The sequence below is a fragment of the Macaca nemestrina genome, chromosome 17 (genome assembly GCF_043159975.1).
Source record: "Macaca nemestrina isolate mMacNem1 chromosome 17, mMacNem.hap1, whole genome shotgun sequence".
Lineage (NCBI taxonomy): Eukaryota > Metazoa > Chordata > Mammalia > Primates > Cercopithecidae > Macaca > Macaca nemestrina.
In genome coordinates, this window is record NC_092141.1 from 91,591,577 (window position 1) to 91,617,705 (window position 26,129).

General features: G+C 53.1%; 1 protein-coding gene and 1 non-coding gene across 4 annotated transcripts in view; both read left to right on the plus strand.

Moving 5' to 3' along the window:
- The window catches only part of LOC105469351 (forkhead box K2), a 79,293-nt gene extending 56,628 nt beyond the window's left edge, over positions 1 to 22,665 (plus strand). The window contains exons 5-9 of one of the 3 annotated variants that reach the window (XM_071081890.1): positions 5,650 to 5,843; positions 6,891 to 7,066; positions 8,709 to 9,005; positions 9,854 to 10,063; positions 21,607 to 22,665. In XM_071081890.1, coding sequence (XP_070937991.1) covers positions 5,650 to 5,843; positions 6,891 to 7,066; positions 8,709 to 9,005; positions 9,854 to 10,063; positions 21,607 to 21,800 — 1,071 coding nt within the window. In that variant the 3' untranslated portion in view covers positions 21,801 to 22,665. Of the gene's footprint in view, positions 1 to 5,649; positions 5,844 to 6,890; positions 7,067 to 8,708; positions 9,006 to 9,853; positions 10,064 to 10,982; positions 11,168 to 21,603 lie in introns of those variants that run through there. The other 2 variants (XM_071081891.1, XM_071081889.1) reach the window with 2 other exon arrangements.
- LOC112424547 (small nucleolar RNA U13) lies at positions 5,410 to 5,510 on the plus strand. The gene has a single exon (XR_003015329.2). It is a non-coding gene; the product is annotated as a small nucleolar RNA U13 (small nucleolar RNA).
- Positions 22,666 to 26,129: the final 3,464 nt, after the last annotated feature.

Genomic DNA, 26,129 nt, shown 5'->3' on the forward strand with positions numbered 1-26,129 from the left:
CATAGGTGCCCAGTCAAATAGGAACGAATGCCAATGTAGAAAGCATTTTTGCCTTCACAGCACTAACACCTAAAACGCACACGGCATATAATACTTTGATCTTTAAGTGGATAATCATGGAAGTCTCAAGATCACATCCACTAGGTTAGCCTGAGTATTCATTTATAAATATACATATTTTTAAAATAATGCTTTGGCAGGGCGCAGTGGCTCACCCTGTAATCCCAGCACTTTGGGAGGCCAAGGTGGGCGGATCACGAGGTCAGGAGATCAAGACCATCCTGGCGAACACGGTGAAACCCCATCTCTACTAAAAATACAAAAAATTAGCCAGGTGTGGTGGCGGCGCCTGTAGTCCCGGCTACTCTGGAGGCTGAGGCAGGAGAATGGCGTGAACCCGGGAGGCGGAGCTTGCAGTGAGCCGAGATCACGCCACTGCACTCCAGCCTGGGCGACAAAGCGAGACTCCGTCTCAAAAAAAAAATAAAATAAAATAATGCTTCAAAGAGACTTCTGGAAACAGTGGGACTACATCTGGACCAGAATGAAGTGACACAAGGACTGCAAATATTAAGACTGGGGGTGGCTTTTCACGTGGAGCTTTTATGTAGAGGGCGTCTCTTTCTGTTGATTCCTGCAGCCGAGACAAGCTGTGATCACAGGAGACTCCAAAATCTCAAGCTGGGCTTGAGTAACACCCTGGACAGACATCAGGAACCCCATTGAGGGTGAAGTACTGAAACTGATCCATGTGAGAAAGAGATGCAAATGTGTGAAGATTCACGCAGAGCCTGCTGGGACAGAGGGTGGAGGCGGATTCGTCCACACCTACACACCAGCGGTGTGCTCAGGTGGTGGCCGTGGGTTTGTCCGCACGTACACACCAGCGGTGTGCTCAGGTGGTGGCCGTGGGTTTGTCCGCACGTACACACCAGCGTGTGTGCTGGGAAGGGCCCCCCAGATGGAGTGCTTGACATGGGCTCGCTCCAGAGGCGTCTGACTCAGAAGCTCCTGAGCAAAGTGTCTACTTGCGGGGGGAGGAGTACTACGGTTAATGGATACAAGAAGGTGTTTCGGGAGAAATAGGTCTAGAAGGGTTAGGTCATTTTGGTTTTGACCTGTCAGTACTTAACATAAATGAAGAGTTACAAAATAGAGTCAGTCTTTTTCCAAGATGTATTCTGTCATCATGAGCTGAGCCTCTTGGGCCGGTGACATCCAGAATGTTCTCAGTTCATTGGCTGGCGGGAGGACCCAGTGCCGCAGATTGTTCTGGGAAGCTGGCACAGATGATTGACACAGCGAAGTCACCACCAAGCGACTGCTTAAGTCTGGTCCTCGGTCCTCAGTCTTCTTTTTCTGCTCTGTAGTCCAAAGAATCTGTGAAGGTAGCAGCATGTCCAGTGTGTCACCCGCTGCTTCATTTTTATGGTGCTGTGATGTGATGGTGAAAGCTGCCGTGTTGAGTCCAGGAATCCGCCGCAGCAGCTGTTCTTCAATACAGTTTTCTACCCAAAAAATGTATTCAGGCTGGGCACGGTGGCTCATGCCTGTAATCCCAGCACTTCGGGAGGCTGTGGCCGGTGAATCACCTGTGGTTGGAGGTTCGAGACCAGATGACCAATGTGGAGAAACCATGTCTCTACTAAAAATACAGTATTAGCTGGGTGTGGTGGTGGGCACCTGTAATCCCAGCTACTCGGGAGGCTGAAGCAGGAGAATCGCTTGAACCCGCGTGGCGGAGGTTGCAGTGAGCTGAGATCGTGTCATTGCACTCCAGCCTAGGCAACAAGAGTGAAACTCCGTCTCAAAAAAAAGAAAAAGAAATGTATTCATTAAAAATAGATGTGTAGGTGAGTTTATTCTCTTCCATGTCTTCAAACTCCAGGTCGTACCTGTTAGTGAAATTACTCTGTAATAACTGGAACTCGTCATCCATGATAATGTCATCTAAATATCCCACCACAATATCAGATTCATCAGAGGCGGAAGAGAAAGATAGCACAAAGCTCTCTTCTTCTAAGGCGTCCATCACTGCTGCCCCTATAGACTCCTGCCCTGCCTGCGGCCCAACCCGCATGCAGGGCGTGGCAGGCGACCTGGTTAAGGCCTCGCAACCAAGGCTGCAGCCTGCTCACTGCCCAGTCAGGTCAGCACCTGTGCGCCAGGCCCAGCCCTGGGTACCCGGCTGTGCCCACGTGCTGGCCCGGTCTCTGCACACCACCAACACCACGGATCCGGGCCTCGGTGACTCCAAAATGATTTTTTATGGTTTTATAATTTTACCTAACCCGGAATTGAGATAATTGTTGTGACTGTGAAAAGTTTGAAAAGACGGGGCTCTCAGCCTCCAAAGGGACTAGAGCTGGTTCCTTTTATTTTTATTTTATTTTATTTTTATTTTTTTTGGGACAGAGTCTTACTCAGTCGCCCAGGCTGGAGTGCAGTGGCGTAATCTCAGCTCACTGCAACCTTTGCCTCCTGGGTTCAAGTGATTCTCCATCCTCAGCCTCCTGAGTAGCTGGGACTACAGGTGTGCGCCACCACGCCCAGCTAATTTTTGTGTTTTTTACTAGAGGTGGGATTTTGCCATGTTGGCCAGGCTGGGCTTGAACTCCTGACCTCAGGGGATCCACCCACCTCGGCCTCTCAAAGTGCTGGGATTATAGGTATGAGCCACTGTGCCCATCCCTTGATCTCTTTTAAAGGAAGGACTCTGCTCTGGACTCACCCTCACCCCTGCTGTTTTGGAGGCATTCCTGGACATTAGACCCCTCCTCTGAAAGGAACGTGGCCTGTTCCTTCTCCTCAGTTTCTGCACACGTCCTTACTGTGCAGAATGCACACTGGAGGGCACTCAGGGCTGGGGGGTGTTAGATAGACAAACAGTCCTTGAGAAACTTGAGGTCTGCTTAGGAAGGCTGACCAGGAAGGCACAGAGGAGAGCCCCGGAAGGGAGGGAGCTGGTGCTCACGGAGGGCTGATTGTCAGTAGATGCTCAATTTGGAAAGCCTTTGGGAGAAAGATAATTTGCTCAGAATTGCACATCCTTTTCTTCATGTTTAGCGTTAAAGAATAACAGCCCACGTTTTCTCTGAAAGCTTTATAATTTCTGAATCATTAGAGTCTAGTCAATGTGGTTTTAGTACGTGTAGCAACAGAATGAAGGTACATCCATCCTGGGTTTGATCAAATTACAACGGCCTTAAATTACCTTAGAAACATAGTTAATTTATTCTCTTTGTGTCTACATTAAATGTCTCATTACTTCCCCATATTTTCTAGAGTCTTGTTGGCTGGCAAATCGCAAGGAATCTTTCCTTATTTGCCCTTGAAGTTGTTGTTAGGGAGATGGATTGGAGAATAAAATAGGTTAGAATCTATTCTGATGATGCAGACTGTGTTCTTGTATGTTTTCAGGACAGAAAGTAGCAGCTCCCCAATTCCACAGACCGACTTTGCGTCTCGTAAGTGATGGTGGTGGTGATGCAGGAGCAGGGCTTCTGGCCCATGTCGCGTTCTTCTGCTCACAAGGCTAGAGTCTGGCCCCGAAGTCACCTTTTCTGCTTCCAGATTCCCACTGTACTGACCTTCTTTCCTCCTAGCAGCATGCAAATTAAATGACTCTGCGTCAGTCAGTACAGCCACAGTCTTCACTCCAGGGATGGTTGACTGCTTTCTGCTCTCCAGCGTCGGATGCCATGTGGGGCAGTTCTTTCTGAGTTCCTGCTTAGGAGTACTGGTCCTGGCAGAACAGCCGAGAGGGTAACTGTCAACCTTCTCAGGCAGTGGCTGGGATTGCCATTTGCACTGCTTGAGGGTTTTATATTACCATCGTCTGGGTTTGCTTTTCTTCAGTCACAGTCTTAGAATCCACCTTCTACTTCACACTTAAAATTGGTCACAGTCTCAGAATCTACCTTCTTCTTCACACTTAAAATTCTGAGAGCAGTTGGCAAAGCTTTGCCTTCTCTGTCCAGTAACAGTCATGTTTGATTTTCTGGAGGAATTGATAGAAAGACTGGGTGTCAGCTAAAGCGAAATAAAACATCATAGCAAGTATCTGTGGTTATTAGAATATTGGAAATCTCATGTGACGCCTGCACCTGTAAACAGTTCCCCAAAATCCCACACACAGCCTCGCCCCCTCTTCATGTTGCCCACCAAGTAGCTCCCATCCGTCCACAGGGCCCAGAGGCGTTAGCATGGCACTTGAACAGCCACTGAGATTGGTTGTAAAGTGTTATTTTATATGTTGGATTTCTTAGTCACCTTTGACAATTTCCGAGGCTTGTGATTCTAATAAGATTAATTGGGAAATTTAGAAATGACTTTTTGGGTAGGTTCAGATTGTGTTTTGAGTGATCACCGTTTTAACACTTTAATAGCTTAATTTTAAATCTACACATTAATGTAAATCAATGGAATGTTTCTGTGAACCCATGACTTTTGTCCGGTTTTGGCTGTGATGGTGCCTGAATCAGGTCACAGCGGGGGCTTTCTTCAGGTTGTCTGTAAACCCTTAGCTGGGCTTTTTTTTGAGGTGGAGTCTTGCTTGTCTTGCCCAGGATGAAGTGCAGTGGCATGATCTGGGCTCACTGCCACCTCTTCCTCCCAGGTTCAAGCGATTCTTCAGCTTCAGCATCCTGAGTAGCTGGGACTACAGGTGCGAGCCACTGTGCTCGGCCGATTTCTGTGTGTTTAGTAGAGACGGGGTTTCACCATGTTGGCCAGGCTGGTCTCCAACTCCTGACCTCAAGTGAGCCACCGCGCCCGTCTGGCTTTTTCTAATAGAAAGAATGATGCACTGACGAGAAGCTGGGAGGGAAATTTTTCCTGTGTATCTTATGAAATTATTTCAAGGATCAAATAAAAAACAGAGGCACTTTGCCAAGTCCTCTCTTACTGGAAGATGGTGTCCGTCCTGATTTTCAGCCTCTTGCTCATTTTTCTTTTTTGCTGGTTCGCCAGATACTTTATACTGGATTAATTTAATTTTAATGGCATGACAGATTCTGTAAGCTAATTCTGTGTGAAAAAGTATCTTAACAGAATGGCTCACATCAGCTCTGTGTGTCTCCAAGCAGGGAGAGGTTGGCAGCTGTAAGTCGTTGACTCCACCTGGAATGCTCTGTGCTGACAGTCGCAGTCCTGGGTTTCCCACCTTGAAAGGAGATGGAGTCAGAAAGGGCCTCTGTGTGCAAGCGCTGTGTGGATCGCCCATCCCTCCTGTTCCCCAGCTCCCCACCCTGCCTCCCGGGCCTGTCCTACCACAGAATGCAGTGTCCTTTCCTCTTTGGAAGCCCGTAGCAGCCTTGGACTCAAACCCCCGGCTGCTCCTTCCCTTGAGAGTTACTCACCAAGCGGGGAGGGCTGCTCCTTCCACACAGCACAGCCCGTAAACGTCACTCTCTGTTGTCGTTTGTAAGCGTGACGTCTGGGTTTTCACTCCTGTGCAGGACGGGCCTCCCTCAGACCTTGTGAGCTGTCAGTACATTACCTGTGTGACGCAAAAGAGAAACAGTTCACTCTGCAGGCTGCCGGCGCCCCACGTCGAGGTTCTGCTTTGGAGGGCACTAAAACTAGGACGTGTTTTCATTTCTCAGCAAAGAAATATACGAATTCTATGTATTTTTTTATGTTTCATAGAATTCCATTCGCCACAATCTCTCTCTGAACCGTTATTTCATCAAAGTGCCACGTTCCCAGGAAGAACCAGGCAAAGGCTCGTTCTGGAGGATAGACCCAGCCTCTGAGAGCAAATTAATAGAACAGGCTTTTAGGAAACGACGGCCCAGGGGCGTGCCCTGCTTTAGAACCCCTCTGGGACCGCTCTCTTCTAGGTAAGGAGAAAGAGGAACAAAAGGCCTCACTTCATGCTCACTAAACTCACCTTCAATGTATTGGGAAAATTTCCTTTTGAAAATGAAGGAACTACCAAATGCATTATGATTAAATGTTGGGATGGGGATTTGAGCAAAAGTGTTGAGTGGCTGCCCGGGCATTTTCTGGTTCTAGTGGTTGAAACATTTGAGACCGTTTGCAGAGTTTAAACTGCACTCCACTCAGTGATTGCTGCTTTGTGGGGCTCGTCGCATATTGTTCACGCCAGTGCCATGGTGACATTTTTCCTTTCCTTTGGCACAGGAAAAGTTCTTTAAAACTACTTTTTAGGCCGGGCGCGGTGGTGCACGCCTGTAATCCCAGCACTTTGGGAAGCCGAGGCGGGTGGATCACCTGAGGTCAGGAGTTGGAGATCAGTCTGGCCAATATGGTCAAACCCCGTCTCTACTAAAACTACAAAAACAATAGCCGGGCGTGATGGCGGGCGCCTGTAATCCCAGCTACTCGGGAGGCTGAGGCAGGAGAATTGCTTGAACCCGGGAGGCGGAGATTGCAGTGAGCCGAGGTCGCGCCACTTCATTCTAGCCTGGGCAAAAGAGTGAAACTCTGTCTCAAAACAAAAACAGACGCACTACTTTTCAGCTGCTTAAACTCGTGTTGACTTACAGTGTTAATTTGCCTGAGTTTAAATACTTACTTTTAGCTTCATGAATACTGTTTTTAACCAGAAAAATAAATGAGCATAATGTCAGTCTTAAGTGCCCACTGACTTGCCCACTGCTGGCTCCTACGTCTGTGCACAGGAGCTGTTTAAAGAGGGCAGCCAGCCCTGCCCCGTAGCCGTGCTGCGTATGTGGGCAGGGGGCCTGTGATGGCCCTGTCACACAGGCTGAGGCTGTCTCCCCGACTGTCCTGCTCAGTTCACAGGCGTACAGAGAAGTGGAACTTACACAACAGTAGTTGGTGGTCAGGAGACAGATGACATCCCCTTTGCAAAGTGCTTTCTGAGTGTGTAAACATGCAATGTGTTCTTCTCGGTGACACAGGAGTGCCCCAGCCTCTCCCAATCACGCTGGAGTGCTGTCTGCTCACTCTAGTGGCGCCCAGACCCCTGAGAGCCTGTCGAGGGAAGGTTCGCCCGCCCCCCTGGAGCCTGAGCCTGGCGCCGCACAGCCCAAACTCGCTGTCATCCAGGAAGCCCGCTTTGCCCAGAGCGCACCAGGTGAGACAGTGGGAGAGGAAGCGAAGGCCAGACAGTGTGAGCCAGACGCGGATGCCTGGGCTCCACAGAGAAGAAATAGCTGGACTGGAGGCCTCCCTGTCCCTCTGTACCTTATACTAGTACCTGAGTGTGATTTTATAGGCCTTGGAAAACTAGTAGCACTGGGAGTGTTTTTTAAAAATGAATGAACGTTCTTTAAACGATACTGAGTAGATGCCTGAAAGAACTTAGAATTAACCTGTTTCTTAGTTTGTCATTCAAAAATCCATGAAACACCCCCCGTTCCCTTGCCCCCCCACCAAAAAAAAAAAACCATGAAGTAGACAAACTAGACACTGGAAGCAAAAACATGTCAGTTTTTTTTTTTTTTTGGAGACGGAGGAGTCTCACTTTGTGGCCAGGCTGGAGTGCAGTGGCACGATCTTGGCTCATTGCAGCCTCTGCCTCCCAGGTTCAAGGAATTCTCTTGCCTCAGCCTCACAAGTAGCTGGGACTACAGGCACGCACCACCGCGCCCAGCTAATTTTCGTATTTTCAGTAGAGACAGGGTTTCACCATGTTGGCCATGATGGTCTCGATCTCTTGACCTGGTGACCTCGTGATCCGCCCACCTTGGCCTCCCAAAGTGCTGGGTGTACAGGTGTGAGCCACTGCACCCAGCCTAACATGTCCATTTTAAGGAACAGGTAAAACAGCAGTTTACTTAGAAAGTCATAATGTGGAGTAAAATTGTGTGCCCTGGGGAATTAAACAAACATAGTGTGGAAATGTGTCCAAACTGAGTCTGTTGCAGTTGACAGAAATGTGAATTGGATCAGTTGGGATTACTGGCCCTCCTGGGCCAGAGAACAGCCTTCCCCTGCCCACTGGCAGTGGCCCCTGACAGCCATGTCTCTCTCTCTCTCTGCTCTAAGCCCCCAAACCACAAAGGGCAGAGGCTGGGTGCCAGAGGCTCTGTGACAGCCCCACTCTGTTTTTGAACTTTCTGCTTCCCCTCACAGGAGGAAGATGTTGATCCTAGGTGAGTGTGGCCCTCGTCTTTCTGGCCTACAGGGGCAGTTTCTTCTTCTTCTTTTTAATTTTGTTTGTTTGTCTTGAGACAAGGTCTTGCTCTGTCACTCATGCTGGAGTACAGCGGCGTATTCTTGGCTCACTGCAGTCTCCACCTTCCAGGCTCAAGCAACCCTCCCTCCTCAGCCTCCCAAATAACTGGCGCTGCAGACACACACTAACATGCCCAGTTAATATTTGTTGTAGAGACAGCGTCTCCCTATGCCCAGGCGGGTCTCAAACTCCTCCCACCTCAGCCTCCCAAAGTGCTGGGTGGCATGAGCCACCGTGCCCAGCCCAGTTTCCTCTTATATTGAGTATTGACATTTTCTTTTTCATAAGGAAAGAACTGTGGGAAGAGGTGTTACCAGATATCTAAATAGAGCTAAAATTGCATTTTTAGCAGTTAGAGATAGGAATTAAATACCCCTATTAAAATACTACATCTCCCTCATTCTTAGTAACTTTACTATTGTGAGGTGAAATAGGGCCACATCCTGTATTTTAAAGTTTGTATGTTGCTGTCGGTGCTGAGTGTGGGAACCTTTGTAGAAGTATCTGTAAGTGTCGGTCCTGTTGTGTCTTTCACCAGGGTCACCTCTGTCCAGTCAGCCGGTCTTAATCACCGTCCAGCGGCAGCTACCACAGGCCATCAAGCCTGTCACCTACACTGTGGCCACCCCAGTGACCACCTCGACCTCCCAGCCACCCGTCGTGCAGACGGTTCACGTCGTCCACCAGATCCCAGCGGTATCGGTCACCAGTGTGGCCGGACTGGCCCCAGCGAACACGTACACTGTCTCTGGACAAGCCGTGGTCACCCCGGCAGCCGTGCTGGCCCCTCCTAAGGCAGAGCCCCAGGAGAACGGAGATCACAGGGAAGTCAAAGGTGGGCACTGGGGGAAAGGAGGAGAGGCCACCCCATCAGCCTCACACTCTTGGACGTCCGTAAGGTTTGCTCATCCTTGGCTGGGTGCGGTGGCTCAACGCCTATAATCCCAGCACTTTGGGAGACTGAGGCAGGCGGATCGCCTGAGGTCGGGAGTTCAAGACCAGCCTGACCAACATGGAGAAACCCCGTCTCTACTAAAAATACAAAATTAGCTGGGTGTGGTGGTGCACGCCTGTAATCCAAGCTACTCGGGAGGCTGAGGCAGGAGAATCACTTGAACCCGGGAGGTGGAGGTTGCAGTGAGCTGAGATTGCGCCATTGGACTCCATCCAGCCTGGGTAACGAGAGTGAAACTCCATCTCAAAACAAAAAACAAAGATTTGCTCATCCTTTTCTTTTCTTTTTCTTTTTTTTTTTTTTGAGACAAGTCTCGCTCTGTCGCCCAGGCTGGAGTGCAGTGGCCGGATCTCAGCTCACTGCAAGCTCCACCTCCCGGGTTTACGCCATTCTCCTGCCTCAGCCTCCCGAGTAGCTGGGACTACAGGCGCCCGCCACCTCGCCCGGCTAAGTTTTCGTATTTTTTAGTAGAGATGGGGTTTCACCGTGTCAGCCAGGATGGTCTCGATCTCCTGACCTCGTGATCCGCCCATCTCGGCCTCCCAAAGTGCTGGGATTACAGGCTTGAGCCACCGTGCCTGGCCTGCTCATCCTTTTCTAATTTGCCATTTGTTTTAGAGACATTTTCTAGCAGGTGTGGTGGCCATCTGACTATTATGTTTTAAACTGGCAAGATTTTTATTTGCTTTCCAGTAATATTAGTGTCGTTTCTTTCCTTTTAATTTCAGTGAAAGTAGAACCTGTCCCCGCCATTGGCCACGCCACGCTTGGCACTGCTAGCCGGATCATTCAGACGGCACAGACCACCCCGGTCCAGACGGTGACCATAGTACAACAGGCACCTCTAGGTCAACACCAGCTACCAATAAAAACTGTCACACAGAACGGCACTCATGTGGCATCAGTCCCCACTGCGGTCCACGGCCAGGTGAACAATGGTAAGACATGCCGATCTGTGGCTCCCGCGGGTGGGGAGCAGAGACCCTTCTCACTCGGGGTTTTGGTTCTGACTGTAACGATTTTAACTTTTGTCTGAGGAAATACTTGCATTTCGAAGCTGCAGGAAATCTAGTAATGCTATAGGAAGTGGTCATGGAGTCGGCTGTCATGGGATTCCCGTTGGAGGACCTGTCTGAAAAGAGATGAGGGTTTCTAATACCTTGAGAGAGAAAAATATTCTCGCCTTTTGTAGATTTCCTGGGTGTGGCCTGGAAGCAGCCTGAAATGGCGGAAGGCTGTGGCCCGCCAAGCTCCTGTGTGGAACCGCCGCCTGTCTTTTCACTTGGCCTTGCGCGTCCTGCGGCGGTGCCGTGTTGCTGAGGGTGGGAGAAGGGCTGCTTTTCTGTGCGCTTTGCTCTGAACGTCCGTCGGAGGCCCGTGCACAGAAAACTGAAAGCAGAGACAGCAGAACGTCCGCGCCGACACCAGGCGATCTGCCTTCGCCCTGCGCTGCGGAGTGTGGAAAGGGCGGGAGTCCCTGCCAGCTGCGGGTCAACTCTGGCGTTGGGGCCTGGCCCAGGTGTGGGCTCCCGCTGCTCTGGGTTGGGTACACGCGGGCTGTCGGCGGCTGCGCTGGCTGATCCTGCCGCTCGCAGGCTCTCAAGCAGGCAAATCCGAAGCTACCAACTAAAACTGTCTCTGTGCCCACGACACACTTTCTCTGAAAGAGGGTGAAGGTCAGAAGGCTTTCTCACGAGTTCGAATCCTTATGGAATGTTAGGAACAGAGACCTGGAAACCTGCAGGTGCCTCCTACTCTGACTCAGCACCACCCTGCCTCTCCCCACATTTATGAAAGAACAAGGTCTGGAACCTTCTCTGGGGAAGACTAACTACCTGAGGGTTTTTTGTTTTTAAGTAACAGCCACATGTGCTGCCTGTAGATAGAATGCGAAGTTTGCAGTCATCAGTTACCTGTGTGAACGCCTTCGTCCCCAAGCCCTGTGTCTCGTCCTCTTCTCTCTGGGTAACTGTGGCTGTCATGCTCTAAGGTGACAACCTGGTGGCACTGCCGGTAGCTGGGCGGAGACGGACGCTGGGAGGAGGCGGGCGCTGGGAGGAGGCGGGCGCTGGGAGGAGACGGACGCTGGGAGGAGGCGGACGCTGGGAGGAGACGGACGCTGGGAGGAGGCGGGCGCTGGGAGGAGGCGGGCGCTGGGAGGAGGCGGGCGCTGGGAGGAGACGGACGCTGGGAGGAGGCGGACGCTGGGAGGAGACGGACGCTGGGAGGAGGCGGGCGCTGGGAGGAGGCGGGCGCTGGGAGGAGGCGGACCCTGGGAGGAGATGGGCGCTGGGCGGAGACGGGCGCTGGGAGGAGGCGGGCGCTGGGCGGAGACGGACGCTGGGCGGAGACGGACGCTGGGCGGAGGCGGACGCTGGGCGGAGGCGGGCGCTGGGAGGAGGCGGGCGCTGGGCGGAGACGGGCGCTGGGAGGAGGCGGGCGCTGGGCGGAGACGGGCGCTGGGAGGAGACGGGCGCTGGGCGGAGACGGACGCTGGGAGGAGGCGGGCGCTGGGAGGGGACGGGCGGTGGGAGGAGGTGGGCGCTGGGAGGGGACGGGCGGTGGGAGGAGGTGGGCGCTGGGAGGGGACGGGCGGTGGGAGGAGACGGGCGCTGGGCGGAGACGGGCGCTGGGAGGAGGCGGGCGCTGGGAGGGGACGGGCGGTGGGAGGGGACGGGCGGTGGGAGGGGACGGGCGGTGGGAGGAGGCGGACCCTGGGAGGAGGCGGACCCTGGGAGGAGGCGGGCGCTGGGAGGAGGCGGACCCTGGGAGGAGGCGGACCCTGGGAGGAGGCGGGCGCTGGGAGGGGACGGACGCTGGGAGGAGGCGGGCGCGGGGAGGGGACGGACCCTGGGAGGAGGCGGGCGCTGGGAGGAGGCGGACCCTGGGAGAAGGCGGGCGCTGGGAGGAGATGGGCGGTGGGCGGGGACAGACCCTGGGAGGAGGCGGACCCTGGGAGGGGACGGACGCTGGGAGGAGGCGGGCGCTGGGAGGAGGCGGACCCTGGGAGGAGGCGGGCGCTGGGAGGAGGCGGACCCTGGGAGGAGGTGGACCCTGGGAGGGGGCGGACCCTGGGAGGGGGCGGGCGCTGGGAGGAGGCGGGCGCTGGGAGGGGACGGACGCTGGGAGGTGGCGGGCGCTGGGAGGAGATGGGCGGTGGGAGGAGGCGGACCCTGGGAGGAGGCGGGCGCTGGGAGGAGATGGGCGGTGGGCGGGGACGGACCCTGGGAGGAGGCGGGCGCTGGGAGGAGGCGGACCCTGGGAGGAGGCGGGCGCTGGGAGGAGGCGGACCCTGGGAGGAGGCGGGCGCTGGGAGGAGGCGGACCCTGGGAGGAGGTGGACCCTGGGAGGGGGCGGACCCTGGGAGGGGGCGGGCGCTGGGAGGAGGCGGGCGCTGGGAGGGGACGGACGCTGGGAGGTGGCGGGCGCTGGGAGGAGATGGGCGGTGGGAGGAGGCGGACCCTGGGAGGAGGCGGGCGCTGGGAGGAGATGGGCGGTGGGCGGGGACGGACCCTGGGAGGAGGCGGGCGCTGGGAGGGGGCGGGCGCTGGGAGGGGGCGGACCCTGGGAGGGGGCGGGCCCTGGGAGGGCAGGCAGTTGTCTTTCTGGTCTCAGTCATTCTTCCTAGTCTTAAGACAGGGCGCAGGCCTGGTGATGCCCAGACTTGATATGTGTCAGAATCACCCAGAAGGCTTGGCTTGTTAAGAGGCCAGAGTGCTGCGTTCCCCAGAGTTCCCGACTAGGCACATCTGATGTGGGGCCCAAGAATGTGCATTTCTGAAACATTCCAGGTCTGCCTAGAGCCACCGGTGCAGGTCAGAGGCCTTCTGGGTCCACGTCTCTTAGAAGCAGTTTGAAAAACTGTATCCCGGCCTGGTGCGGTGGCTCACGCCTGTAATCCTAGCACTTTGGGAGGCCGAGGTGGGTGGATCACTTAAGGTCAGGAGTTTGAGACTAGCCTGACCAAGATGGTGAAACCCCGTCTCTACTAAAAATACAAAAATTAGCCGGGTGCGGTGGCTCACGCCTGTAATCCTAGCACTTTGGGAGGTCATGGTGGACGGATCACGAGGTCAGGAGATCGAGACCAGCCTGGCCAACATGGTGAAACACTGTCTCTACTAAAAAAAAGACAAAACATTAGCTGGGCACGGTGGCGGGTGCCTGTAGTTCTAGCTTCTTGGGAGGCTGAAGCAGGAGAATCGCTTGAACCCGAGGGTGGAGGTTCCAGTGAGACGAGGTCGCACCACTGCACTCCAGCCCAGGCGACCGTGCGAGACTCCGTCTCAACAACAAAAAAAAACTGTATCCCTTTTGTGTTTTTAAGTTATCCGAAATAATTTTTCACTATTGAAAATATTGATGTTTTAAAATAAAGCTTTTATGGGATTATTTTCAGTGTACTACTGGACTCCAAATACAGACGTCGTGAGTTGTCCACTCACCTGCACGTGGACACACAGGCAGGAGTGGCCCAGATCTTCCCTCGTCCGGGGCCTGGTCTTTCCATCTCATGTTCCCCCACAGGCTTTGTACGAGTCACGTACTTCAGGCTTAAATTTTTTTTTGTTTTTTTGTTTTGAGACGGAGTCTCGCTCTGTCCACCAGGCTGGAGTGCAGTGGCGCGATCTCGGCTCACTGCAAGCTCTGCCTCCTGGGTTCACGCCATTCTTCTGCCTCAGCCTCCCGAGTAGCTGGGACTACAGGCGCCCGCCACTGGACCTGGCTAATTTTTTGTATTTTTAGTAGAGACGGGGTTTCACCGTGTTAGCCAGGATGGTCTCGATCTCCTGACCTCGTGATCAGCCCGCCTCAGCCTCCCAAAGTGCTGGGATTACAGGCGTGAGCCACCGCGCCCGGCCCTTTAGGCTTAAATGTTATTTATTAGTCATATATTTTCTCTGCAGCAGTAAAATGTAGATATAAATATTAAAGTTTAATTTGTCTATGAATAACAGAATTGATAAAAACCAAGAATATAACAAACTCTTATAAAACCAAAAATTAAAATGTTACTGAAGATGTCTTTCTTAGTTTATTTAGCTTTAAAGGAAACCACCTGATTTGTTTTGTGTTCACTGATGGTTGCCCAGTCCTAGTGTCAGCACCGAGGGCCTGTTTCCACTCAGGAAGGAGAGGACAGAAGGAGCACGGAAGCTCCTTCCAGATAAGTGATCTTGGCCGGGCGTGGTGGCTCACGCCTGTAATCCCAGCACTTTGGGAGGCCGAGGCGGGTGGATCACCTGAAGTCAGGAGTTGGAGACCAGCCTGGCCAACTACAAAGATAGCTGGGTGTGGTGGCGGGCACTTGTAATCCCTGGTACTCCGGAGGCTGAGGCAGGAGAATCACTTGAACCTGGGAGATGAAGGTTGCAGTGAGCGGAGGAGGTAACACCACTGCACTACAGTCTGGGGTGCAGACAAGAGCGAGACTCCATCTCAAAAAAATAAAAGGTCTTGTCAGTGATTTTTTTTTTCTTTTTTTTTTTTTTTGAGACGGCGTCTTGCTTTGTTGCCCACACTGGAGTGCAGTGGCACAATTTTGGCTCACTGAGAGCTCCACCTCGCCGGTTCATGCCATTCTCCTGCCTCAGCCTCCTGAGTAGCTGGGACTACCGGTGCCCGCCACCACGCCCGGCTAATTTTTTGTATTTTTAGTAGAGACGGGGTTTCACCGTGTTAGCCAGGATGGTCTCGATCTCCTGACCTTGTGATCTGCCCACCTGGGCCTCCCAAAGTGCTGGGATTACAGGCGTGAGCCACCGTACCCGGTGTCAGTGATCTTTGAACAAAAACGTTTTAAATGATCTGTTATTGGGAATGGTTCTCCGTTGATTTGGTTGAAACCTTTGACTAAGAAACAACTCGGTTCGAGAAAGGATTTTTTCAGGAAATCATAATTTGGGTTCCTAGCACGACTTTTTTCTTTTCCTTTCCTTTCCTTTTTCTTTTTTTCGAGACGGAGTCTTCCTTTGTTGCCCAGACTGGAGTGCAGTGGCACGATCTCGGCTCATTGCAACCTCTGCTGCCTGGGTTCAAGCAATTCTCCTGCCTCAGCCTCCCGAGTAGCTGGGATTACAGGCGTGCGCCACCACGTGGGGCTAATTTTTTTTGTATTTTTAGTAGAGACGGGATTTCACCATGTTGGCCAGGTTGGTCTCTTGAACTCCTGACCTTGTGATCCACCCACCTTGTGATCCTCCCAAGTGCTGGGATTACAGGCGTGAGCCACTGCGCCCGGCGTTTTGTTGTTGTTGTTGTTGTTGTTGTTATTTTTTAGGCAAGATCTCACTCTCACCAAGGCTGGAGTGCAGTGGCGTGATCTCACTGCTTCATGCAGCCTCCTGTGCTCAAGCAGTCCTCCCACAGCAACCTCCTAAGTAACTGGGACTACAGGCATGTGGCACCACACCTGGCTAAATTTTTACATTTTTTAATACAGAGTCTCACTCTGTTGCCCAGGCTGGACTCAAACTCTTGGTTTCACACAGTCCTCCCACCTTGGCCTCTCAAAGTGCTGGGATCACAGATGTGAGCACCACGCCCAGCTGGCCCCAGTATTTTCTATTACTGCTTTCATACTCCATCCCAGAGTTTTCATCCCCAAAGCCAGTGCCCAATTGAGCAGATGAGAGAGGCTGTTGAGGGAGAGGAGGTGGCAGATGGGCTTTAAGAAAGACTTCACTACCAAGTGGAGATTCTGGAAATGCTTTTCCTTAAAACAGGTCAGCTCTAGCCTGGATGCCAAACACCCGGCATGGGGGTTCGCGGCTTTGGCCTCTGGTGTTTTTGTTTTTCTGTTTTGTAAGAGGTAGTGTCTCGCCATGTTGCCCAGGCTGGTCTCGAGCTCCTGGGCTCAAGCAGTCTGCCCACCTCAGCCTCCCAAAGTGCTGAGATTACAGGATGAGCCACCGCCTCCAGCCAGAACATCTTTTCATGTACTTTATGGTTGGCTGTATTTCTTCTTCGAAGAAATGTTTTTTCAAATCCTTTGCCCATCATTTAATTGGGCTGTTTGTCTTTTTGTTGTGACATTTGTAGTTCTTTATGCATATGTAGAGATTTCAGGCCCTTTCAGGCATGTGGGTGCACCTCAGAGACTCTGCAGGGTTGGATCCAGACCACTGCAAAAAACGAATACTGCAGTAGAGCTGCCAGTCACGTGAAGCTTTTGGGTTCCTACTGTATTAAGCAATTATGTTGATACTGTATTGTGGGTAATATATTACCCCAAGGTAAATTTAGTATTTTTACTGAAGGATTATGTGGATGTGGCCAAGTTTTCTGACCTAAGCATGGGGTTAGACTGTCACGTGCAGGCAGGAACTGCACAGGCTGCCTGAGACTCCCCCAGGGGCACCAGAGGGGTCACCACCACGGGCAGAGAGGCCGAGGCCAGGGACCTGCCCTAAGGCTGTTTCCAGGAGCACTTTTCTGCCCTGGTGCCCTCGTCACGCCCCGAGACTGTGCACACGTGGGGGCTGTTTCCAGGCGCACTTTCTGCAGTCAGTCTGTGTGGCAGGGCCCCCGTCCGACTCCTGCAGCCTCATCGAGTCTCCCACTCAGGTGTTGCTCCTCCAACTTTGTTCTTTTTAAAAATCGCTTCAGCCATTCTAGGTCCTTGGCATTTCCATGTGAACTGTAGAATTCTACACCAAGTCTGCTGGCGTCTGGATTGGGACGGTGTTGAATCCAGAGTGTGTGGCAGCGTTGGCAGAGCCCCTCTTCCTTTGATCTCTGCCCATCTGCTTGATTCCATGTTTGTTTTATTCCACGGACCACCCCCTCCCATCTTCTCAGCTACTTCGGGTTCCATTTCATGGAAATTCCTGAGTCGTCCTGGGCTTGTTAAGGTGATGCGTACAAATTAAAGTCCCTGGGGTCGTCAGGCGTGGCAAGAGCTCCTTGTGCTCAGAGCTCTCACGGAACACACAGCAAGCCTGTCTAGATAGAGTTCAGCCGGTGAGGGGCAGGGGCTGGTGAAGACGGCTGCGCCTGTGTGTGTGCTCAGGGGCACCACGTCCTGAGCCAGGACTCCCTGGGCCACGCCTATGTCCACGCAGCTCACGTGGGCCCAAGGTGCTCATACATCACGCTCCTTGTCCAGGATGGTCCTTTCTGGCACCGTGTGGTCCTCAGTGCACACCCGAGTTTGCAGAGCTTTCGGGATGGAGCCTTCTGCCTTGTTTAGCTTGTTTAGATTAACAGAGCTCAGTGCCTTCCCAAGAGAGCACGTGGGGGCCTCATTAGGAGCATCTGCCGAGCTCGCGTGCGCGTTCCTTCTCCGCCCCTCTCGTGGTCAGCCCACCACGGTGCTGCAGGGCTAATGGCCGCTCCCTCGCCAGCTCCAGCACCTCCAGGGCTCTGCCGCCTGTAGCCTTCCTTACGTGTTCTCCACCTCCCTCAGCACCTCTGCTGAGACCTCTGTCTTCAGGGCCGGGCATGTTAGCACAGCCCTGCTGCTGGGTTACAGGGGTTCATGTGAGGTCCCCATGTGGTGGGGCACCTCGCGACAGAGGCTCTCTGAGGGCAGGGCTGGATGGATGAGAGTATTTAAGTGTCACCATTTCTTTTTTCTTTTTTTTTTTTGAGATGGAGTTTTGCTCTTGTTGCCCAGGCTGGAGTGCAGTGGCGTGATCTCGGCTCACTGCAGCCTCCGCTTCCTGGTTTCAAGTGATTCTCCTGCCTCAGCCTCCCGAGTAGCTGAGATTACAGGCGCCACCACCACGCCCGGGTAATTTTGTATTTTTAGTAGAGACGGAGTTTCACCATGTTGGCCAGGCTGGTCTCAAACTCCTGACCTCAGGTGATCCGCCCGCCTTGGCCTCCCAAAGTGCTGGGATTACAGGCGTGAACCACTGCGCCCGGCCGCCCAGTTTCTTTTCACTCCAGGCCTCTCACTGCTGTGCTCTAATTGAGATAGAATAATTGTGCATGTGTGCAGGGCACGGCGACGTTTGGAAGCGTCCAGCTCCTGGTAATCAGCACAGCCATCATCTTGTTTACCGTTTCTAAGTGTTGGGACCTTCGGTATCCTGGCTGTTTGAAACTCTAGTGTTGACTCTCATCGCCTCGCAGTGCTGCAGACCACTAAACTTAGTCCTCCTGTCTGGCTGTCATTTCTAGTTTTATGTCTTGTTAAACGTTATTTATTTTTTATAGAGATGGGGTTTTGCTGTATTGTCCAGGCTGGTCTCAACCTCCTGGCCTCGAGGGACCTGCCTGCCTCGGCCTCCCTTGGGATTGCAGGCGTGGGCCACTGTGCGTGGCCTACGCCACTTAGATTCTCTGGGTCATTCAGTCACCCTGAGTCCTGGTGAGGGTGAGGCTCTCTGTGGGGTGACTCAGTTGTGTTGTGCTGCTGTGACACAACACCCAAGATGGAGTAATTTATCATGGGCAGAAACGGATTGGCTTGCAGTTCTGGAGGCTGGCACGGGCCGTCTTCCTGTACGCTCACGTGGTGGTGGGGCCAAGGCGTATTCACCCTTTCACAATGAACTCACTTCTGGAATCGTGAACCTGTCCCTTGGTGACAGCATTAAGCTATTAGTGAGGACAAAGCCTTCATGGTCAGGTCACCTGCAGATGCCACCTCTTAATTAGGCTGCGTGGGCAAGTGAGTTGCAGCACACGTTTCAAGAGACAAATGCCCACATCACAGCAGTGACCTCGTCTCTTTCAGGGTATCGGTGCTTGTCAGACACTGGCCGTGACTTGCATCTGGGTGCGTGTGCGCCTCTCTGTGGGGCCACCCTGCTCTCAGGCGCCAGGAAACCAACGTCAGGGAATGTGGGGGTCTCCCTGAGAGGCTGCCGAGTCAGCGCGGCTCCTCTGGGTCACATGGGTGGGCTCAGCGGCCTCCCGTGCCTTCCCCAGGCCTGGAGCCTCCCCTGCCCTCTGGTGGGCTCCAAGCCTCTTCCTCAGCCCAGCCTCCTGCTGTGCGGCCGCCGCGCTTTCTGGAAGCTGAGCAGCTGCTTGTTTTTTGTTTTTTGTTTTTTTTTGAGACCGAGTTTCTTTGTCACCCAGGCTGGAGTGCAATGGCACGATCTCGGTTCACTGCAAGCTCCGCCTCCTGGGTTCAAGCAATTCTCCTGCCTTAGGCTTCTGAGTAGTTGGGACTATAGGCCCAGCTAATGTTTTTGTATTTTTTTTTTTTGAGACGGAGTCTCGCTCTGTCGCCCAGGCTGGAGTGCAGTGGCACCATCTTGGCTCACCGCAGCCTCCGCCTCCCGGGTTCATGCCATTCTCCTGCCTCAGCCTCCCGAGTAGCTGGGACTACAGGCGCCGCCACTATGCCCAGCTAATTTTTTGTATTCTTTAGTAGAGACGGGGTTTCACCATGTTAGCCAGGATGGTCTCGATCTCCTGACCTCATAACCTGCCCACCTCAGCCTCCCAAAGTGCTGGGATTACAGGCGTGAGCCGCCGTGCCTGGCCATGTTTTTGTATTTTTAGTAGAGATGGCATTTCACCGTGCTGGCCAGTTCGAGACTAGTCTTGAACTCCTAACCTCAGGTGATCCACCCGCCTCAGCCTCCCAAAGTGCTGGGGATTACAGGTGTGAGCTACCACATCTGGCCTCTTGGTCATCTTTTATGTGTAAATTCATCCTCTGCTATTTCTGTTGCTCAGGGGTGGAAAGGAGAGGGGAACCCAATAAAGTCACATCCACACTGTTGACAGGAGTTTGGCTTCCAGGCAGCGCACATCTGTGACCTCAGGGCCATGTCCCGAATTCCAGAATGGGGCTCTGACCGCCGAGACCCGCTGCCACTGGGTCCCTGTTTGCTGCTTGACTCTCTTCGGAGCCCAGTGTTGACTCCCGCTCTTTGTGGCTGCCCTGGCTACCGGGCCATGTGTGTTCCCTACCCACGAGGAGCTGGCCATGCATCTGGCTGAGCTCACATCCGCTCTGCTGGGGAAGAGCTGAGGGCGGAGGTCGGTCCCTGACCAGCCAGCATCCCTGCAGTAGGAGGCGGGTGTTGCCCACGCCAGTGCCTGTGGTCTGAGGGGGCTGGCCCTTGATAGACAGGTGGGGGAGTTCCCCTCCCACACCTCTGGGCACCAGGGCAGAGTGCACCGTGTGTGCTGTGTTTGTGGTTGGGTTCAGGTACTGCCTGGTAGGGCCTGTCTGCTCTGAGCCTCCCGGGACAGCCTGAGGGGCTGCTGTACAGCTGCGTTGGGGCCCCCCGGGGGTGTGTTTGTGCTCCCATCCTGGGTGCTCCGAGTTGGTCTGAGGTTAGAGAAGTGCAGTGAACGGTGTGTGCGCAGCCTGGGGCTGGGGCCTGCTTCCGAGAGCATCTCGGGGCCCCCTGAGACGTGCCCTCCGGGGAGGTGATGGCGCCTTCCAGAAATGCTGCCGCCCACACGGAGGAGACTGGCCTGTGCCGGAAGCTGGAGGTGGTGGGGTCCCGTTGGCACTTGGGGGATGAGAGTGCCCCAGAGAAACAGCCCAGGGGGCGGCGTGGAGTCGTGTAGAGTCTGTGGGATCTGCCCACTCTGCTGTGGACCTGCCAAGCTCAGCATCTGCGGATCCGACCCAGGGAAAGAGTCGGTGCCGGGGAGGGGGGGGGGGCGGTGTTGGGGGAGTCGGTGTTGGGGGGAGTCTGTGTTGGGGGAGCTGGTACTGGGGGAGTTGGTGTTGGGGGGGTCAGTGTTGGGGGGAGTCGGTGTTGGGGGGGGGGGTCAGTGTTGGGAGGGGCCGGTGCTTGGGGGGTCGGGGGGTCAGTGCTGGATTTTCAAGAGTCCAGAGACCATCCAGGGCAGAGTGTTTCCCTCAGAGGACGTCAGTCTTTTCTTAGTCCTTCACCTGATCGGATGAGGCCCACTCATGGCAGTCAGCTGATTTACTCAGAGCTGACTGATTTAAACGTTAATCTCATCTAAAGAAGTAACTATACAGAAACCTCCAGAGTCATGGTTGACTGAAATCTGGGCACTATGGCTCAGCCAGGCTGGCACGTAACATTACCCATCGCATGTCAGTTGGAAGCTTGGCCTTTGGAATTAACTCATGAGAAACTGTGGTGCTTCTCTCCTATGGGACAGGTGCAGCCCTGCTCCTTTCTGTGTGGAAACGGTCCAGGAGCATCTCATGTGGGTGGTGGGCGAGGGCAGGGCCTCTGCGTGAGGGAGAGCAGCGGCAGCCACTCCTTCGCAGAGCCAGCAGGGCTGTCTGCCCCAACCATTACTGGACTCAGCCTTTCTCCCCCAGCAGTGACATCAAAATTGCCTGTTTATAGGATATAACAAAGATGATGCCAGCCGTTAATAAAAATGTCCGCTAATCAGGCAGTTAACCTGCTGCAGTTTTTTGGGATCCCAAGGGCCCAGCCCAGGCTCCTGTGCCCTTGGCCACCGTGGGCCAGTCCCTGGGGGCTTGTGGGAGCCTCAGCGGGCCTGGGAGTGCCAGGACCCTTAGAGGGCGAGGGTTCATCTGAGACCATGGGGTTCTGACTCCTTCGTGTCATTTCAGCAGCAGCGAGTCCTTTGCACATGTTGGCAACACACGCATCCGCCTCGGCCTCCCTGCCCACAAAGCGGCACAGCGGTGACCCGCCGGAGCAGCCCGAGCTGAAGCGGGTCAAGACAGAAGACGGCGAGAGCATTGTCATTGCCCTGAGTGTGGACGCACCCCCAGCTGCCGTAAGGGAAAAGGGTGTCCAGAACTAGCGGCTGGGAGAGCTTTTCTTTAACAATATCAACTTTGTGGTGCCAAAAGGAGACGTGGCCTCCCGCCAGCACTCGGGGTGCAGGGCCCTGTGGTTGGACTTCACCTCCCAGCACTGAAAACACAAAACCCAGGTGGCCTTAACACTCCTTAATGTAAAGACAGAAGTCACACTTGAGCAAAATCCACACACAATAAAACCTGATTTGGGAGAGTCGTCACTGAGTACCTGCTGGGCTGCCTGTGGGCTCCGCTCTTCCCTACAAGTGAAACTGTCCTCCCACGAGGACCGGGCAGCACTGTGTGAGGACGGCATAGTCAGCACCTGCTGTGAGTGGCTCTCCCAGGACTGGGCCCTCAGGATCCACCAGGCAGCGGAGACGTGTGGAATTAGAGTATTTTGAGATGTCCTTTCTTTACAAAATGATGGGGTCTTGGGCATTTCACATCACTCCATTTCTCCTCAGACTTTCGGAATCACACAGGCCCTTTCCGTGGATTTCATTTGGGGAAAAAACAACGTAGTTTTGTTTTTGTTTTCAGCCTATGGAATGATTTCCTTTTGTCTGTCTTGTTAAAGTTCAGATGAAGCTACTTTGGCATCTGCACATTTCCGTGTTACAGCAGCTGCCTGATGAATTTTATCCACCTCCATTTCAGCGTGTGGCTCGCATGGACAGGTGGACGGACATTGTGGCCACATGGAACCCTGAGAACCCAGGGATGAGCTGGTGCCGGGAAGGAACTGCCGGGACTCACCGAGCTGCACTTAACTGTTCTCTTTCTGGCGACTTTTTGTTGTTTGTTTCTTTGTGTTGACTTTGTCCCTGGCAAAATTTTCCACTCTAAGTAAAATAAGTCTCCTAAGTATTGTGTATGTTTAAAACGACAGAACCATTTCTACTTAATTTGGAAAAAAAGATTCAGTCTTTTATCACAGGCCCGTTTGAAACTCAGATCCCAGGTCTCTCCGTGGTATGTTTGTATTTGGGGTGTCACCCCCGGCTCTGGGCGCCCTCTGACCCGCCGTGCACTCCCCACCTTCGGTGAGTGGCCGCCATGGTGGAGCGGGGTCCGAGCCACGTCCTTCAGGGGACGTCCGGGGCATTTCCTGTTTTGTGGTAGGAAACCTCCCTGACCTTTCAGAACTGAACCCAATCCTGAGGCTGACTCCTCTACAGAAAATGAGAGGGGAGGAGGGGGGTGAGGGAATGAGTGGGAGGTGCCCGCACCTCCTCGCCCGGCTCCTCAGGAAGAAACCGCGCGCCCTTCCCGAGTATGCTGGCCGAGGGCCACAGCCTGATGCTGAGCTTTTTAATGTCATCATCGTAACATTATTTATTTAAATGTAGTTATTTTGGTATTTAATTTTTTTTTTTTAGAGAGGAAAAAACCTGTATTTTCGTGGTGGGATGAAATGGCTCAGAATGGTATCTTTAGGCAATTTTAAACCATTTATTATTTACATAAAGACCAAATATGGTGAATCTGTTCCGTGAATTGTGTCGGCCCTCAGCGTGGGGCTGTAGCAGCGTCACTGTGGTGACAAACATTGAAAGGCATGAAATCACTGCACACTAGCTGGATGATAACTCAGCCATGTAAGAAATAAAAGCGAAACCGTCACGTGACTGAGACCGTGTGTGTGACCGCAGCAAATCGCAGCGTGTGGATGGATCAGAGACCCTCAGTGCAGCTGTCTGCATCTTCCAAGCACTTTACAGATACCTTGGAATGTATATTTTTGTCTTACTCAGAAGGTTTGCAGTTTGTAAGATCATTAGGATTCTGCTGTATCCTGTGTGTGGAGTCAGGTCCCTCCACAGAGGGCTGCAGCTCTGTAGGTCACAGCCGATGGGGTTCTCTGACAGGAGACCAGCTCTCGAGCTCTGAGTCAAGGAACAGCTAGGTCACCGGGGAGCTTGGCGTGGACATCAAGCAAATGCATCGTATGTTCCCTTGGAGACGTTTTTACGCAGCTGTGTATGTTACTATCCAGGAGTCGGGGGTGGACTTTCCCATGTGAGCTCAGTCCATAAACTGGTTACTTCTGATCCTGGAACGTAGACTTGACTTGACAGGTCTGGATCTGTTTCTCCTGGGATCACAGGTAAGGAAAACGCCCAACTGTCAAATGGTAAAGAACGGAGGAGGGTTTTGTTTGTTTTGTTTTGCTGTAGGCACCATTCTGCACCTTGAGGCCAGACTGAAGTGTGCCTGTCACAGATGGGAAGGCGCTCCTGTCCCCTCCTCACTGCCACGCTCACTTGGCTTTTTCATTGGTACGTAGGAATTTAGGAATATCGAGGCGAGAGCAGTAACAAGACCATAGATGAGCAGACTGCCACAGCCCGGGTTTTCTTGCCACTCTTTAAGGCACTGTTTCTAAATCTGGAACTTAGCTCTGAACCTCCAGGAACTCGAGCACGGCAAGGGTTACTGAGCTGCTGTGGCCCCTGGTGCTGGAGCTGCGGCACCTTCCGGAGAGGTCCAGCGTCATCCCCAGCTGCGTTGCTGTGAACTCCCAGCTCTCCACTGTGTTCCTCAGTGTCTTATTTTCAGGAAGTCTCTTTGACCTTTGCCCAACTTCTGAGCTCCTCAGGGACTAGAAACAATTTCAGTAGCTTTGCCCTGAACCAAACAAGACAACAAAAGGGAACTCCCGCATGACCCACGTCACGTGGTGCCCTCGGAGTGTGTGCGGCAGGTCCTCGAGTTGCTCCTCTCGCTTCAGTAGAGTGCGCTGTGGACAGCTGATCTCCTTCAGTCGTCTACCCACTTCCGTCAGTGTCCTCCTAGAATAACAGTAGTTGGTCATCATGGCCCTTCAGTCAGTCTGCCCACTTCCGTCACTGTCCTCTGCTAGAATAACAGCAGCTGGTCATCGTGGCCAGAAGGGGGATGCGGGCAGTGTCAGGACTTGCGGTTTCTGTGCTGTGTGACACAAGGAGATAAGTGACAATCTTAGTCCTAACATCCACTATTCTAGAAAGTATAGTGGTGATTTATGTGCAAAGATTTGAAATTTTAAGAGTACCAAGTTCCTGAAATTCAATAAAATATTTTTATTAATTTTAATGGAATGCAGAGTATCATTTTCATTTTGCTAGACTTTTCTTTTTAACTTCATGCTCTCTTCTGAGCACACTGGAGGCCTAGCACATTGGAAGAACTCACCAGGGAGCTGCACTGAAGACCAGCAGTGTAGGCCCCACCAGCGGGACGGCGTGTTGAGTGTGCAGGCGGAAAAGGCGCCGTGTTACGGGCAGTGGTAACAGGGTCTTGATGATTTATCTATGATATCGGAGTTTTAAAGTTACCTGGAGATCGTGGCTGTCACTGTTTCTTCTGCAGACTTTCTCTCCAACCTGAGGATGAAGATCACTGCAAAGCACCTTGAGGTACATTTTCTCAGGAAGTGAAAAAGCAGCTCGTGGCTGGGCGCGGTGGCTCACGCCTGTAATCCCAGCACTTTGGGAGGCCGAGGTGAGTGGATCACGAGTTCAGGAGATCGAGACCATCCTGGCAAACATGGTGAAACCCTGTCTCTACTAAAAATACAAACAATTAGCTGGGCGCGGTGGCGGTGCCTGTAGTCCCAACTACTCGGGAGGCTGAGGCAGGAGAATGGCGTGAACCCGGGAGGCAGAACTTGCAGTGAGTGGAGATGGCGCCGCTGCACTCCAGCCTGGGCGACAGAGTGAGACTCCGTCTCAAAAAAAAAAAAAAAAAAAAAAAGAGAAACCAGCTCTTCTGAAGACGTACTTAGTATTCAAGTACAGGAACACTTTGATCTTTCAGCCCCTGAAAATCGGGTGTGGATTGCTAATGTCTGGAATTGTGAGGACATTATCAGCACTCACCAGGGCAGCAGAGGGAAGAAATCATGCTGAAAATGACACAGAGGCCTTTGGGAGCTAAATGATGTTCACGGACAGTTCATAATGGAGTGTTTTGTTCCTTACACTGATCCCCTAATTTAAAACAGTTCATATTGGCATAAAACAACCGTTTGTCACACCCTGCGAGACTCTCTTCCAGCAGGGGTGAAGCAGTCGTTTGTAATCTGTTTCTGCCAGGCCTGTGTCTGCAGTGCACCCGGGCTGTGTTCATGGGTGCTGGGAAATGGGCACTGTTTGTTGCCCCCTTTCTGAGCCATGTCCACAGCAACACAAAATGAGAATTCAGAGTGGGTCTTGGGTGACCTCTGATGACTAAACTGGCCACAGAGGTCCCCGCGGGCTCCTCCACTCTCCTAGGGGTTGTGACTGTGGACCCAACAGAGCAACTATCTCAGTCCTACAGCAAGTCACCCGTATGTAACACAGAAC